Source organism: Aquila chrysaetos, chromosome Z, assembly GCF_900496995.4.
Source record: "Aquila chrysaetos chrysaetos chromosome Z, bAquChr1.4, whole genome shotgun sequence".
Lineage (NCBI taxonomy): Eukaryota > Metazoa > Chordata > Aves > Accipitriformes > Accipitridae > Aquila > Aquila chrysaetos.
The window spans coordinates 75,111,938-75,127,302 of NC_044030.1; the positions used below are offsets into that span (position 1 = coordinate 75,111,938).

The 15,365-nt window shown below is 41.4% G+C and overlaps 1 protein-coding gene across 2 annotated transcripts in view; it reads left to right on the forward strand.

The window, feature by feature from the left end:
- ADAMTS12 (ADAM metallopeptidase with thrombospondin type 1 motif 12) overlaps positions 1-15,365 on the forward strand; it is a 165,676-nt gene that overhangs the window by 103,264 nt on the left and 47,047 nt on the right. For both annotated transcript variants that reach the window (XM_030005164.2, XM_030005165.2), the window contains exon 13: positions 8,048-8,181. In XM_030005164.2, the coding sequence (XP_029861024.1) occupies positions 8,048-8,181 (134 nt within the window). The remainder of the gene's footprint in view (positions 1-8,047; positions 8,182-15,365) is intronic.

Sequence of the window (15,365 nt, forward strand, 5' to 3'; positions counted from 1 at the left end):
TCTGTTACTCACGTGTGCCACTGCAGGGTACAGCCTTGGTTCTGTTCATGTCTGCTCTAGGGCAGAGCTACAAAACTGGTAGTTCTGCATGTTCATTTTTTGCAGAAGGTCTGCTTTTAAAGGGAATTAAGAATCATGAATCAAATGCTTCCTGCACACTGGAAGGCAGGCCTATGGTGTGTCCATGCCATATTTCAAATAGAGCTGATTGGAGCTTTACAGACAAACCACTTATCTTTAAGTGCTGCATTGCTGAGCCTGATATGTTTCATCAGGAACATCCTGGGTTTCACTGACCTTTTACAAAATCCTTCAAATGCCAAGGATATATTTTTTCTGTGGCTTACAAAGCTTTTTGACTGTTTTCACCTCTTTTCTCAGCAGCCAGAATTTCAGTCTAGAGTTACATATCTCCCCTGTGATCTGTGATGTCCTTAATGTTTGCAACTTCCTTCTTACATTCCATTAACAGCACTTGAAGTGTTTTCTTGCTGCTAAACTCTTAACTTACAAAAATCATCACTTCCTCAGATAGGCCGGCTCTCCTGGGAACGCTAATCTAAGCAGGTAGTTGGCCAAATCCTGTTCTGATCCTTCATCTGGCATCATCATTGTATGATTCAGGGTGGGTGGCCATCATGGGCACACTGCTTCCAGTTTTGTCCAGCCAGCGTTACCTACTGCACTGAAGTACATCTGAGAGTTTTCCTCCCATCTCAGTTTCAAATTTTCTTTCACTTTCAATTGGTTGCTAAAGGTGTCCTGAGCAAAATAACTTCAAATAGGGTCATGAAACAGTGCTCTCTCTGTGAGATGGAGCAGTCTGAGCCTTTCTTGTGAGTGTTTGTCCTAAACAAACCAAGACTTTAAACAAAAGCAAACCAACAGCCTCATGTAAACCACGCACAAAAAAGAGCTGATGTTTCAGGGCTCTGGAGACTTAATCACCACATCCACCATATGTACACTAACCTTTGTCAGTGTGCACCAGCTTCCCTTACTTTTCCACTTAACTGGTGCAATCTAACTGCAAAGACTTTTCACAGCACTCTGTTACTACTTTAACTTGCTGCCAAGAAGGTTTTGGCTTGTGTGGTGGCTTGACCCTGGCCAGATGCCAGATGCCCATCAAAGCCGCTCTATCACTCTCCCTCCTCAGCTGGACAGGGGAGAGAAATATAATGAAAAGCTTGTGGGTCGAGGTAAGGGCAGGGAGAGATCACTCACCAATTACTGTCGTGGGCGAAACAGACTCAACTTGGGGAAAATTAATTTATTACGAATCAAACCATAGTAGGATAATGAGAAATAAAAACCAAACCTTAAAACACCTTCCCCCCACCTGTCCCTTCTTCCCGGGCTCAACTTCACTCCTGATTTCTCTACCTCCTCCCCCAAGCAGCGGAGGTGGATGGGGAATGGAGGTTTGGGGTCAGTTCATCACACACTGTCTCTGCTGCTCCTTCCTCCTCAGGGGGAGGACTCATCACTCTTCCCCTGCTCCAGCGTGGGTCCCTTCCACGGCGTGCAGTCCTTCAGGCACAGACTGCTCCAGCATGGGTCCCCCTGTGGGGTCACAAGTCCTGCCAGAAAACCTGCTCCGTGGGCCCCTCTCTCCACGGATCTGCAGGTCCCGCCAGGAGCCTGCTCCAGCGTGGGCTTCCCACAGGGTCACAGCCTCCTTCGGGCACCCACCTACTCCAGAGTGGGGTCCTTCCCGGGCTGCAGGTGGATGTCTGCTCCACCGTGGACCTCCCTGGGCTGCAGGGGGACAGCCTGCCTCACCATGGTCTTCCCCACGGGCTGCAGGGGAATCTCTGCTCTGGCGCCTGGAGCACCTCCTCCCCCTCCTTCTGCACTGACTTTGGTGTCTGCAGGGTTGTTTCTCTCACACATTCTCAGTCGTCTCTTCTGGCTGCAGTTGTGCAGTAATTTTTTTCCCTTCTTAAATACATTATCCCAGAGGTGCTGCCACCGTCCCTGATGGGCTCAGCCTTGGCCGGCGGCGGGTCCGTCTTGGAGCCGGCTGGCACTGGCTCTGTCGGGCACAGGGGAAGCTTCCAGCAGCTTCTCACAGAAGCCACCCCTGTAACCCCCTGCTACCAAAACCTTGCCACACAAACCCAATACAGCTTGTGTTTTATTATCAGGCATTTTAAATCCTCTCATACTGCACATGGGTTATAAGGGGAAAAGAAAATATCATGAAGCTTTCCCAAGGCCTGAGTGCATGTAACAGTTTTTGTGTGGAAGCATCTAGTTAAGGAGAACAAACCCTGAACTAAACATTTTGTGACATTTTAGATTTTCTGCATTCTTTCATCCTGCTGGAAAAACAGTAAATGATCTAGATGGTCACAATTGTCTCTCCTGGCTTTAATTTCATAGCTTACATAAGCCAGTTGTAATGAGTGACAGAGACTTTTTTGAATAGCTTATGGTTTAATATAAGGTGAGATGCAACAAGCAGCTTTGACAAGCAACCTGGCAGAAAAGCAGTGAATGACATCTCGCTATTACCTAGGCTAACTATATTTAAGGTTCCAATTGAGATTTTTCCCTTCTGTTTTAATTGAGTTTGGGCCTCTTGAGGAACTTGTGTAATCCTATTGTGGATTTGCCCCAGACCATGGAAACCCGTGTGCTCAAGCTGGAGCACCTGAGTATCCCTGGGAGTCTTAAAATGAAGGGGACTTCCAAGTTCAAGGGTAGCTAAAGTATCTACCAGCTCTGACCAGGATATTTTCTGAACTATTTTAATGAGCCAGGCCCCTACTTTGACACTTCAGTCAGACTTCAGTGCTAATCTACTTCTCTTGCCATCAGGCTGACCCCACATTTATTTCTTTCACACCATTTGGCAAGTTACATTTATCTGAATCTGATGGCTTCTCAGGGCTTAACTTCTATGTAGTAAGTATGAGTCCTACACTGAATCATATAAATACCTTTCTTTTCTCAGTCAGTGCCAGGATCATCTCATGTACTGGCAGATAGGGGTTACGTTGCTAAAGTGTTTTAAATTATATATTTCTTCCAAAATATGTCTGTGTATCAAGTAAGATCTGTATTGATATGGTCACAGGGGCTGAGCTAACAGCATGAGATATGTTTCTGCTGCCACAGCTTTGAGACTAAACTTTCTTTTGGAGTTCCAAGCTTGGTTAAAATGATAAAGTAGCTTCACCTCAGCTTTTTTTCTCCGTTTTGTCTGTGTTTGGTAATTGTCTTTTCTAACTTTCTTTGTTTTGGATTTCCTCAGCCAATTCTGAGTTCTCATAGAGGTGAGGGTTTGATGAGAAGAGGACCACCTCTTTTCTTCCTTGTGAAGTAGGAAAAAATATTGAAGCCTTATCTTCTGCTGGCAGACACATTAATCACATCCTTCTCATTCAGGTTAAGCTGGATCCTTCTTGTATGTGAACTCATGGGAGTCAGCTGCGAGGGAAACAAATTAAAATGGGAAGGGAATATGTTCCTTTCTAGTTATCTTAATGTTGTTCTGTTTACACTTGGTGAATCTGAACTTCGTCATAATATACATAGGGGAAAAAAATCACATGCCTGAATTTTAGGATTTTTACTCAGCTTTCCTGGCTTGCTTCCTCAGTCCCATTCTGATTACAAATAAGTCACTGGGCACTTATGGGAGCTCCGTGGCTTGGGATTCCATTACATCTGGGTTTCTTCTGTGTATTAGAGGATTGATGTTGTCTGTAGTCAAACCAGCACCATAATCTTGGTGCAGGATATGGGCACTACAGATAAAAAACAGGATGTAATTTTTCTAGGCTGTTGAGTGTTGGTGGCACCTCAGCTAAAATCTTATGTCCAGCTAGGAGCAATGCACTGCCAGAAAGATGCAGCCATGCTGCAGGAGGTTTACAGGAGAGCAACATGGAAGTCAAATGATTTCAAAAACATAGTTTATGGGAAAGGCTGAGAAAAACAAGTTTTGCTCTAGAAGAGAGAAGATGGAGTGAGTTAAATGCCAACTACCTGAAGAGACTTTCTAAGAGTATTTAGCATGCATATCCCTGAGCTAATAGAGATAACAGGCTAGCAAGACTGCATGGCTCCTTGCAGTGTTGTGCTCGGGTCCAGTAGAAGCTGTTGACATCCAAGCTCTTCTGTGCCCTTGTTAACTGACTTTGAAAAGCAGGACCCTGTGGTCTTATCAGCTTAGTTTGAATGTAGCTCTTCTGCTTTCAAACTTGGATTTGGCTTCAAGTTTTCTGTCACTGTACATCATACTGCAGTGTCCCATCCCCTCCACACAAGCAGTACAGGAATCCCCAGAGAGAGATGGATCTGACAGTTCTTCATGTCCATGAAAGGCAGGACAAGCAGAAACAGCCAAAACAGCATGAAGAAACTTCAGGTTGCATGTTAAGAAATCTTCATTGCCATATAGGTGGTTAAACTTTAGAACAGGTTACCTAGAGCGTTTAAGGAGTTAATATTATCATTGTAGATATAAATACAATCTAAGCAGGAGCAGGCTAAGTGGCTTTGATCCTATTTTGGTGTGGAAGGATGAGTAAAATCCTATAGGCTTTATGCAGGCAGAAATCAGCTCTGTTTAAATGGGAATTCAGTGTGCTTTTTCTGAACAAGGATTGTGTGAACATGGTCATTAGTGAGTGTTCACAGATTGGATCTAGTAGTTCATGCATATGCTGGATTGCAAGAATTTCTGTATATTTTGGCCTAAAAATTACTAAGATGACAGCCTTTTTGTTAAAGTCTCATTATGAATTAATCAAATTTGCTGAAGTAACTGAAACTAAACCAGCTGCTTTATTGCGTTCCTTCTGAGCAACCCTAGTGCTTATACTGATCTCAGTTTAGTCTTTTTAGATTTTCAGGACTGGAATAAGATTTAGAAAATCTGAATTCAATGCCAGTCTTTGCTTTGAAGTTCTTCCATCGTTTTTGGAAAAGTATTTATTTTCCCTGTGTGTCAGTTCCCCAACTGAAAATAGGAGATGAAAGTACTGTCTACATCAGTCTCTGTTTCGTGTTTAAAATGTTAGACTTCTTGAGGACAGTGGCTGATTCTGGTACAGTTTGTTTACAGTCCTAGAATAGTGGAGCCCTGATCTTTTGTCAGGTCCCTGAGCTCAGCTGTAAAAAATAATGATAGATAAGTAAATAATTTCAGAAAATGAATGGCTAATAACAATGCTAGGATAATTTCCTCAGTGGTGCCCTAACCAGCCTTCTTTGCAGATGAAATAGCAAAATAACTTGAAGAATGATAGCAGGAGTATAAATATTGGATAGGATTGAGTTTGTGTGGAGGGAGCAATATCTTCTCATTTCCAGTGGGGCTCACTAGAAAACTGATAGGAAGAAAAGCAATACAGAATTTGTGGGTACAAGTAGGATCTAATTTTACATTGGTTACTACAGTTAGGAACACCAGGAAAGCTTTCATGCCTAGAAAGCCCTTCTTTGAATCATGAACCTTTGCAAGTCTGAAAGTTTGCTTGTTATTTATTTTCATTTTTTATTTTGTCTTAGTAAGGGAGTTATCTTTCTCTACAAACTTTTTCTGAGTTATATACTTAAAGCATCATAGTTATGTCAGGAATATGTCCGCAGTCGGCACTGCCTGCTTTTTCGTGCTCAGGGATTTCTGAAGTGAAATTGGATACCATCTTGCTTGTTACACACAACTAGGGAGGAGGTACAGACAGCAAACTGCTGCTCTACATATTTCATTACAAACAATGTAAAAGGTGAAATGGCTTTCTGCAAAGTCTCTGTCTGTCAAGATAGATTCTGAGCAGGTAAGAGACTAGCTGGGATTCTGGGATTCTCCTGTTTTAAGGGTATTGTGCTATGTGTTTAAAAAATGGTGCATTGAGAAGGTAAGCAAGGTGGAACAAAACTTAGAGCACTAAAGTAGTCAAATTAGCCACATGGCCAGAAAAAGATTTCTGCAGATAGAAATAAAATTACTTGTATCACTTATCACAACAGCTTTTACCAGAACAACTGATGGATGTTATGGCTGGCAGTTTTCACAGAGGGGCTTGAGGGCTGATGAGGATTACAAACTTTATGTTCTTGCCTGAGACTCTTTTGTAGCCTCATCTCTGTTGATAATCTTGAACATGATTTGCATCACCTTGAATTCCACCAGTTTTATAACCTTGGTCCATGTGTGTCCTCTGCCTCTAATCACTCTATTGCCTTTCCTGAAGGCATCTTTGAGAAACCACAAGCACAACATTGTTGTCAGGCCTAAGATGCCATTTTAGCTCTACTGAAAAGAGGGAAAACACAAAACTCCTTGTTAAGGTTTTGGATTTCATTTAGTATCCTTTTCTTTATTTTTTGGATCCCAGTTCTGCAGAGATCCTGTTTACGTGAATGAGATTCACAGTTTTAAAGCTCAGGCTGTGTAGGATTCAGTCCTTAAGCTGCAAGCACTTTGGGGGCAGGAGCTGCTGTCACATTTGTGCACTGCGTGGTATTGTGTATACATTGGTGCTGTACAAACCAGAGCAATGAGAGCGAATTTCCCCCTTCAAAAGAATAAACTCTTTTGTAGGAAAATATTTCGTTTCTTTGCGTTACCAGAAGTTTGAATTTCATTACTAGAAATTCCTCTGATTTTAAACACGGTTCTTTGTATGACACAACTCAGGTCAGCAAAGGAGGAAGAGGGAGAAAGACATTCATCAGCCAGGATGTAGAAGATTTATAGTTACTGTGCATCCCTCAGAGACCAAGGGAGTGGCTTTTGTCAGCTCTGTCAGGCACAGGATGAAACTGTCACTCAGCAGAGGCACCTCTACAGCACACAGGGAGATTGTATTAAAATGGCTCAATAATGGTGCCTTGAAGTGCCTACTGACTGGCAGTTTTAAGGCCCACTGCTTTGCTTAGCACAGCATTTCACCTTGCTGAGCATGAAGAAATTGCTTTAGCACCTGGCTAGACTGGGGTCTTGGAATAGACCACAACCCAACCAGAAGACGGGTCCTCTGTTGCTGTCCCTCATCAATGAGACAGTGGATAATTTATTTTTTTTTTTGGTCAGATAGCTCTGGCTCTGCTGGAGGATTTCCAGGGACTGGTATAAGAGCAGGGATTATATCTGTCTTTGCTTTGACCATGGTTTCAGTTCTAACTCATCTTCCGTGTACACAACATGTTTATCAAACTTGTGTCCTTTGACTCTCTGAAGCCTGCGTTTTGAAATTTCCCATTCCCAAGGGCCAGTGTCTATGAGGCAAGGCAGTGTATGTTTGGTTCTTCTTACTCCATGGATGGAATAGACTAAGGCTGGTCCATTGCAGAAAATCTTCTTTCAGAGACCCACAGATTGCTTTTGCTACAGCTTTTCTCTTCCCTGTTGATTCTGTGCACATCTATCCAAGAACAGCCTGGGTCTGTCAGACCTGCCAATATTATCCCCATTTCATAAGTTGACAAGCAGAAAAGAAGTCCAGTGTTTGAAATAATTTATTAAGTGCCAGTGAGTAGCTGAAAATAAGCAGTGATGTGACAACCTACTGACATGCAGAAGATCAGAAGCAACCATTTGACTGCTCTCTGAGAGAGGCTGGCAGCAGTGATGAGCAGTTATAAATTATCTCTGAAATCACTCGGTCATCAGCTGGTGGAAGACTGTTGCTTGGCAGTGTCCTTAGCAATCTCACCCCCAGATTCCTCCTTTCCTCTCACTAATGACAGCTGGTTTTGCTGGTTTCCCATCCCTTTCTCCATCACAGCTGATGGCCTCATTACTGCTTGACTCAGCCAGCTGGCTGTTAATGGAGAGCATAGAGGCATGAGGGCACCAGCCTCCAGCTGCTTCCTAGAAGTCCACAAGTGGCATTTATCAGGCCCATGTCACTCTGTCAGCAGTATGACCCTGGCTCTGCTAACTGTTTCTAATTAGGCCATTTCTGTCAAATGCCAGGGAAAGTGAGTGGATGGTGCAGAAAAGACATACTGTCATTCCCTGTGCATTGCAGTTCAATGTCCTGCTGAAGTATTCTCTGAGAAAGTATCTTTGTTTTCCTTCCAGCAAACCCCTGTGAGCTCCACTGTCGCCCAGTAGATGGCCATTTTTCAGAGAAGATGCTTGATGCAGTCACTGATGGTACTCCTTGCTTTGAAGGAAGGCACAGCCGAGATATCTGTATTAATGGCATGTGTAAGGTATTGGGTATGTTTGCATGTTTCTTTCTCTACAATTTTAAAAAGTTATGGGAAAATGTTTAACAAACTTTTTTTGAGGATCAAGGCCAAATACCCCAATTTACCACATTTTTAATGATCAGCGAAACAAGTTTATAGAAACAGCTTTTCCAAGTAGGTGCAAGAGTCATTTCCATCCTTTTTAATAAAACCGTTAGACTGAATGCTAATTACTTTTGGTACCTTTTAACGTCTCTCTTCTTCTTCTGCTATTTTAAAACATCAATTTAAGAAAATCTGTTTGTTTCTGATGAGATGTTTTCACAAAGGATTGTAGCTTTAGGGTTGTAATTGGTGCCACCCCTCTCTGTGGGTTTTTTTTGTGAAGATGCAATTTAACATTACACATTATGTAGCAGTTCTGAACTGACTTGTAATAGGATCAGACGTTTGCACTTGAGGGCAGTAAAAATTATTTTAATTTACAATAGTAAATTGAATAATGCTGTACAATGAGATAGTGGGCAAACACAGAGTATATGGCCCAATAATGTTCTGTTTATTGAAGAGTAAGTATAAAGTTCTCTGCGTATTCGACATGTTGATAGTAGGTTTCCAGGATGATGTGTGTGTGTGGCATTTGAAAGTGTGTTCTGTAAATGCTGTAACACCCACAGTCTTAGCATGGGTTTTAGTGAATTTCTCACAAATAAAATGAGTACTTTATTTGTAGGGGATGTATTTACAACTACAGTTTATTTCTTTGAACTGGGGATTTGTGTCCTGTACCCCTTTGAAGCCTGATAGGTTTTTTGCTTTTAACATCTTTGCAAGCAAAAGCAGGACTTGGTGTCTTGTGGAAACTACATTAGCTCCCTGTAGGGAGCTTGGGATTGTATGTCCTAAGTCATGGAATCATATAAAAATGCAACTAGAAGGGACTTCAAGAAATCATCTGTTTCATCCCTTTACAGAACCATGCTCCTCTTTTGACATTTTTCACATTTTTTTCTTAAAGACTTCTAATGATGGAAGCTCCACATTTTTAATAGGTCATTGGCATACCCTCTCTGAAGACTTTCTATTTTAGTAGAATGCCAGTGCCTCAAACGATTTGTTTTAAGCTTTCCTTGCAGGACATGCATTTGTGAAAGCGAGTTACCAAGACCCTGCTCAAATACACAGTGAAGAGATTCTGCTTGAATTTGCTCAGAGACGGGTCTTTTAACTGTGATGGTGAAAGACCTGACCTGGCCTTGAGCAGTTCAAACCAGATGGAAACACATCTTTAGCTATTGAAACATGTAGTAAATGTTGCATACTGTATCAGTGCTTTTGACCTTTACTTGGAAGTGGCCAAGTGCTAAACTCAGAAGGCTGTCTTTGTGAAGTTACACTTTCATTTTCTGATTTGCAGCCCAAATGGGCTGGGATCACTGTGGTTAATTTTAGTTTCCATATGCTTTCAGTATTGAATCTTGCCTGTGACAGTTCAAATTCATACCTATTTTAGAAATTACAAAACTTCATTCATCAGAAGCAATAGATCAGAGGTGAAACCAAAGCTAATTCTGATTGCAGTTTGTAGATACTAGATATACTTTAGCATTAATAGTTCTGGGGACTCAAAGCCTTCCTAGAAAATTTCCTCCAAGGTACTGCTGCTATCATAAATACAGTTTTGCCAGCATTTCACATGTTGACTACTACTTCACATCTTCTAACAGATTTAATTGGAGTCAGAATCACAGAGTGAACAATGTAATCATGCAACTGCCACAAATGAGCCCAAATGATGAATAGGTAACCCAAATGGCTCACATTTCTGAAAGGCAGTGTTCTTTTATCTGAAATAGGTACCCAACATAACACTTGAGGAGAAGCTTTTTCAAGTATCTCCATATAATTCACTAGTATTTTAGTCTAGCTAGTTAAACACAATACATACATTACAGGTCACAGTGAATAAACCTGGAAATGCATTTAATATAATTAGTCTGGTACATCATTCTTGTACTCTGATTGCAATGTGTTGCTAATGATGTGAAAAAGGAGTGCACAAACATTAGTGGTGATGTCTCTTAAAGCCCTGTTCTGGTCTTCGGTACTATATCTCAAAAAAACACTTCACCTTTGTTCTGAGTACTAAAGTAACACTTCATTTAGGTCTGAAATTGAGCAAAAAATTAAAATGGTGAGATGTTGTACATTAGATCCACTGTCCATATCACTCATGTGTTTGGTGTGCAGAGGAGCTATTTTTTAACAACCAAGTTCAGAGTTTTTGTAGTGGATATGTCAAAACAAGATAGACTCAATCAAGGATTTAATCTCCTAAATTCAGCTGATTTCAACCTGATTTTGCAGTTTGCCATGGTTTTGTTCAGAGCGATCAGAGAAATTGGTCTTACCCTGATGGCTAAGTGTAGACTGAGATGCCTCATTTTAGCTACCTGAGGTATACCGGGTGCTTTCCTAGCCACCTTGGAAAAGCCATAAAGTGTGAGTGGGAAGTAAGTACAGACAGACACTAGTGCTGATTCACTTGGCCCTTGCAATTTGTCCAGTACATGGGTCTTAATTTTTTCGAAGTGCTGCCTACGCCTCAGTGCAGAAAGGATCCTCACTGTTGAGGTGTTGGTATGGTATTCCTTTAGAACTTGCCTTGTCAATTCAAAGACAAGCTAGAATTGTTATCTCATTTGAGGGCCTGGCATATAAAATAGATGGGTACTCTCTCAGCTTTGTTACGCAGAAGAGGAGTTCCCTAAACACATGTAATGGTGTTAAATCTCTCAGTGCTGGAACCAGTGGCTGCAAAGGGGGATCTCAAAGCTATGTGCCTGCAGTTGCAACCATGTTTTGTTCCAGGTGGTGCTAATAAGGAGATGAGAGATGTGGTCCCCTTAATCCTTTTATTGTATTTGCACGTAGCCTGGCCTTCCTCCAGGTACCTTCTTAGACCCTCTTCCAGTCATGATGTCTGACTTATAAACAGCTTCAAGGAGAGGGAGTCAACAAGGCCTGTCAGGAATTTAATCTAAAATCATCAAGATATACCATGACTAGTTTGCTATTTAACCATATTCCTCCATGCTCATCCTTTGAGTGTCACTTTTTTCCCTTTATTCAGAAGATCTTTAAAACACATATCCTGTCTTTCTGTGTTTTAAATTATACATCACAAGTGCACTCTTAATTCTTGCTAGAGCAGTCAGTTGCTGCCTCAGTCTTAATAAGCAAAGATATTGCCACCAGAGTATGTTGTTTGAGCAGTGATACATACATGACTGAGAAGTTTGGTCAAATACAAGCCATGGCATCATCTAAAAGTGAAGGCTTACATGGTGTATGCACTGAGAGTGTGCAGATGCTGAGGGTGGAGGACCTGGCATCTCTGCTGTTTCTAACAGGCATTCATCTCCTGCACAGAATTTTAATAGGCTTAAATGACCTTCAGTCATGCAAGTCTGTGAGCTGTTCTCTGTGGTAATTCACAATTGTTATGTTGAGAGACTAACGTTGTATTGGAGAATTACACAGCTGTGTAATACTAGGGAGGAAGGTGGTTTTTTATCTTGCTGAAAAGCATATTACACATCTCAGAGATTTTTGTAGTAGCTTTACTATACCTCTCACTATGATTCAGTCTTCTCCCACTGCTAGCCTGACAGGACATTGATTCAGACCCATCTAGACAAATTATAAGAGAAATAGGCACATCGGGACACATTTCTCTGCATTCAAGGCAATGTCATGGCCAACATGACATGAACATGATTTCTTTATTTGGACATCAGTGGGGAAGACAAATGGAAGGAAGAGCTTAAAAGGACAATGTAGCATCCACGTAACTTTGATATCCAGGTCGTAGCCTTCAGCGACAGCAAGGATTTTTTTATCTGCCCCCCTGCTGCCAATGGGATGTGAAAGTCACTCCCTCTGGAAGTGGCAAAAGGGTAATAACTCTGGCTGTTTTCCCTTTAGTCACTGAGCAGCAGGAAGGAAATTATTTCTCCTTCCTGTAATACAGTCAGGAAATTCAGGTCATTATTTCTGCCTCTGCACTGTGTGCTGGGACCAGAAATAAAGCTAGTCTCAGGTGTGTCAAAAAGGCTCTTGGTGAATGGTGCAATGGCAAAGGGCTGCATGAAGGGGTGCTAATTTGCGCTGCACCATGCTATGGCACACAGTGGTTGCTGTAGCACACCATGTTTCGTTGGCAGGGGGTGCACAAGGACATGCATGTGCAAAAGGATCAGAGCCTAATTGCTGCTGATTTTGTTCTTGTTCTGTAACCTGCATTTAGTCTCCAGATCCCTTTTAACAGGCAATTTGGCAGAAATTTGAGGCACATTATTTAAGGCAGTTTTAGAAAATATGGCTACTGTGTATCTAAAAGAACCAGAAGAATGATGAAAGCAAGTAAAAGGGAGGAGAAAGCATCTAGAAATTAATCTAATGGATGACAAAAATAATGTGATATTCACTGGAACAGGAAAGTGAAACACGGCCTGGAAATTAAAGTTCATGTAAATGTACTTAGAATGAATAACTGCTGGAGCTGTTTATTCTGACACATGAGAATATACACTTTGTGGTGGTCATTAATGGCCTTGTAAGATGAGGCCCTGTTGCTAGATATGAAGGTCATTGCACCACCAGCAGCCCCCAGACCTAAGGAATAAAGATAAGGCTTTATTTACTGTGACACAGAAAATTGCCTGCCCTGCTGCTGTTGTCTGCAGTGCCTCATTATTGGGGATCCCTGCACCTCACCCTACTGCATGTATAGGTAAGACTGTGATGTCTGATCAGATACTGTGTTTCAGGTATCAGAGGAAAAACAAAATACAAGCTTCTGTGGTTACAACTGAAAGGGACAAAGGCATTCCGTCATATCATAGCAATGTCATATTTTGATGCCATGGATGTGTTGCTAAAGGAGATGTGTGGCCAAGTGGGAAGGATATGAGCTGATTTTGACTGAGCTGATAAAGAGTACAGCCCACACAGAGACACTAGTTGGCACCCCAAAGGCAGGAAAGTGATGATACTATGGTGCTGCTACCAGACTCATTTGCTAGTACCAGTGCAGTTGTTCAGGACTAATTTGTTCAGTGTTTGGGGGTTTTTACACTGCACAGTACTCACAAGGGACATATGCTCAGTGTTGTTCATTTCAAAATATCTGACTGACATCCTGAACTAGATAAATTATTTCTGGGTGCAACCACTCAAACAAGCATGAACAGTAAATAAAGGTGAACAGAAGCCTTTTCAAGAACACCCATTTTCAACCAGAAAATGCTAATTTGGCAAAAATTATACAATTTGAAGACAAGTCATTTTTTTTAAGAAGTAGCAGAACTTGAAGTGCAAGGGTTCCATTTCCAGATTTTCCCCAACTTTCTGTTTAATAGTGAATATATGCATAGAACAGGAAATAAACTTCAACTTTCAGGACTCCCCATAGAGGCTGGTTACTCCTCTGGTCTAATAATACACCTGATAACAAAGATTTTACTAACTGTATGTAGGTGATTAACAAATGTACTGATAGTACAGTAAATATACTGCAGAATGCATCTCTTTAAGAAAACAGCTACACACCTACCTCTTTACATTCATAGGAAGTGTTAAATATAAACTGCAGTGCATCTGTAGGTTGCAGGTGAAGAGTCAGATCTGAACTCTTGGCAAGACAAAGAAACATCCTGCACTTAGCGCAGCGGCGTCTGTGTGCTTTGAATACTTCATTAAATCCATCCTTGGTCAAATAGCTGCATGCTTGGAGGCAAAAATGTAGTCACCTTCTTAATGTGTACTTATCTCTGTAGCATTCTGTACTGCTCATAAACATGGTCCTTGGTGCCGAGATCTGTCTGTGTGAAGGACATTACAAAACCTTCCCTTTCTTGAAAGTAGCCTTCACTGAAAGGAGAGGGAAGCTGAGGCTGCTGCAGAACCTTTTGGCATGGCCATTGTTTTTCAGAGCAGGTATCAAAGGTGCTGGCTAAGTGTTGGCATTAAGTGATGGATGAGTCTTTTTTCAATCCTCTGTAAGAATGCAAGGTGGTTTAACACTTTGTAGTTTGAGGCCCTTCCTTGCTTCTGTTTTTGCAGCTTCTCTAGCTGTTCATTAAATCACTGGTGCATAGAGGAAAAGTTCAGATGTTTCTTGAGCTGAAAATGACAGGAAAATATTAGAGAATGGAGGAACCTTTACACCTAGATTAGTCTAATGAATGGATTTTCCTGTCAGAAGCTTACAGAAGATTACAGTAGCTGATGTACTGAAAGTAAAATAAGATCAAAATCAAAAGAGGGGATACCCAGATTTTCATACATCAAGAGGGTTTTAGAGAAGTTGGTAGGTATCGCACCTGAAAGCTTATTTTGAGAGAAATCAGCCGAGAAAAACTTTAAGTACTACCAGACTTGTGGCGATTCATCTAAATCACAGGCCTTCAGATATCTTAGATACTGTTAACAGCCATTAAGTGTTGGACATTAGGTTGTGTTCTGCAACCTTGCTAGTTTTTAAAGAGAGGCAAAAACCACCCTAAAACCAAATAAAGATCTTCTTGAAGTTTAAAGGCATTAATGCACAGAATTTTTGGTTTGGGCAAGGAAGAAGTTTTGTCCTGACTCATTATGAATAAATTTTTCTCTCACTTTCTCCTTGTAGCAAGCATGAACTGGAAAATTGGTCTTTACTAGAACTTTATCTTGACACATTCCCCCATGCTGGCAAGGTGGAAAAGCAGCTGTCATGGGTGTAAAACTTCATGTCTGCTGGAGAGTTTCTCTTTGATTTCTCTGTGCCAGGGGGTTTGACTGCAGTAGAGGTTCTGCACTGTCTGACGGCCACAAAAAGCTAACACAGAGATTTCAGTTATGTTACTGCATTGTATTGCTGGGAATCCGTGGATGCTTCTATGACATAAGAAAGCAGACACAAATCCTAGATGTATTGGCCAGTCCTATATGTTGAGGCCATTTGGGTGGCATGTTTCCATCTCAAGTAACTGGTCACTACTATATGTTTCATGACCTGGTGATGGTTGTTGCTTGTTTGTTTGTTTGTTCTTCACGTTCATATAATACACATGAGTTTGACCTAGGTATAACAATCTCTACTATTAATTTGTTCATATAGGATATTTACTCTTCCACAAAAATGATTCTTCCCCTTCTTATGA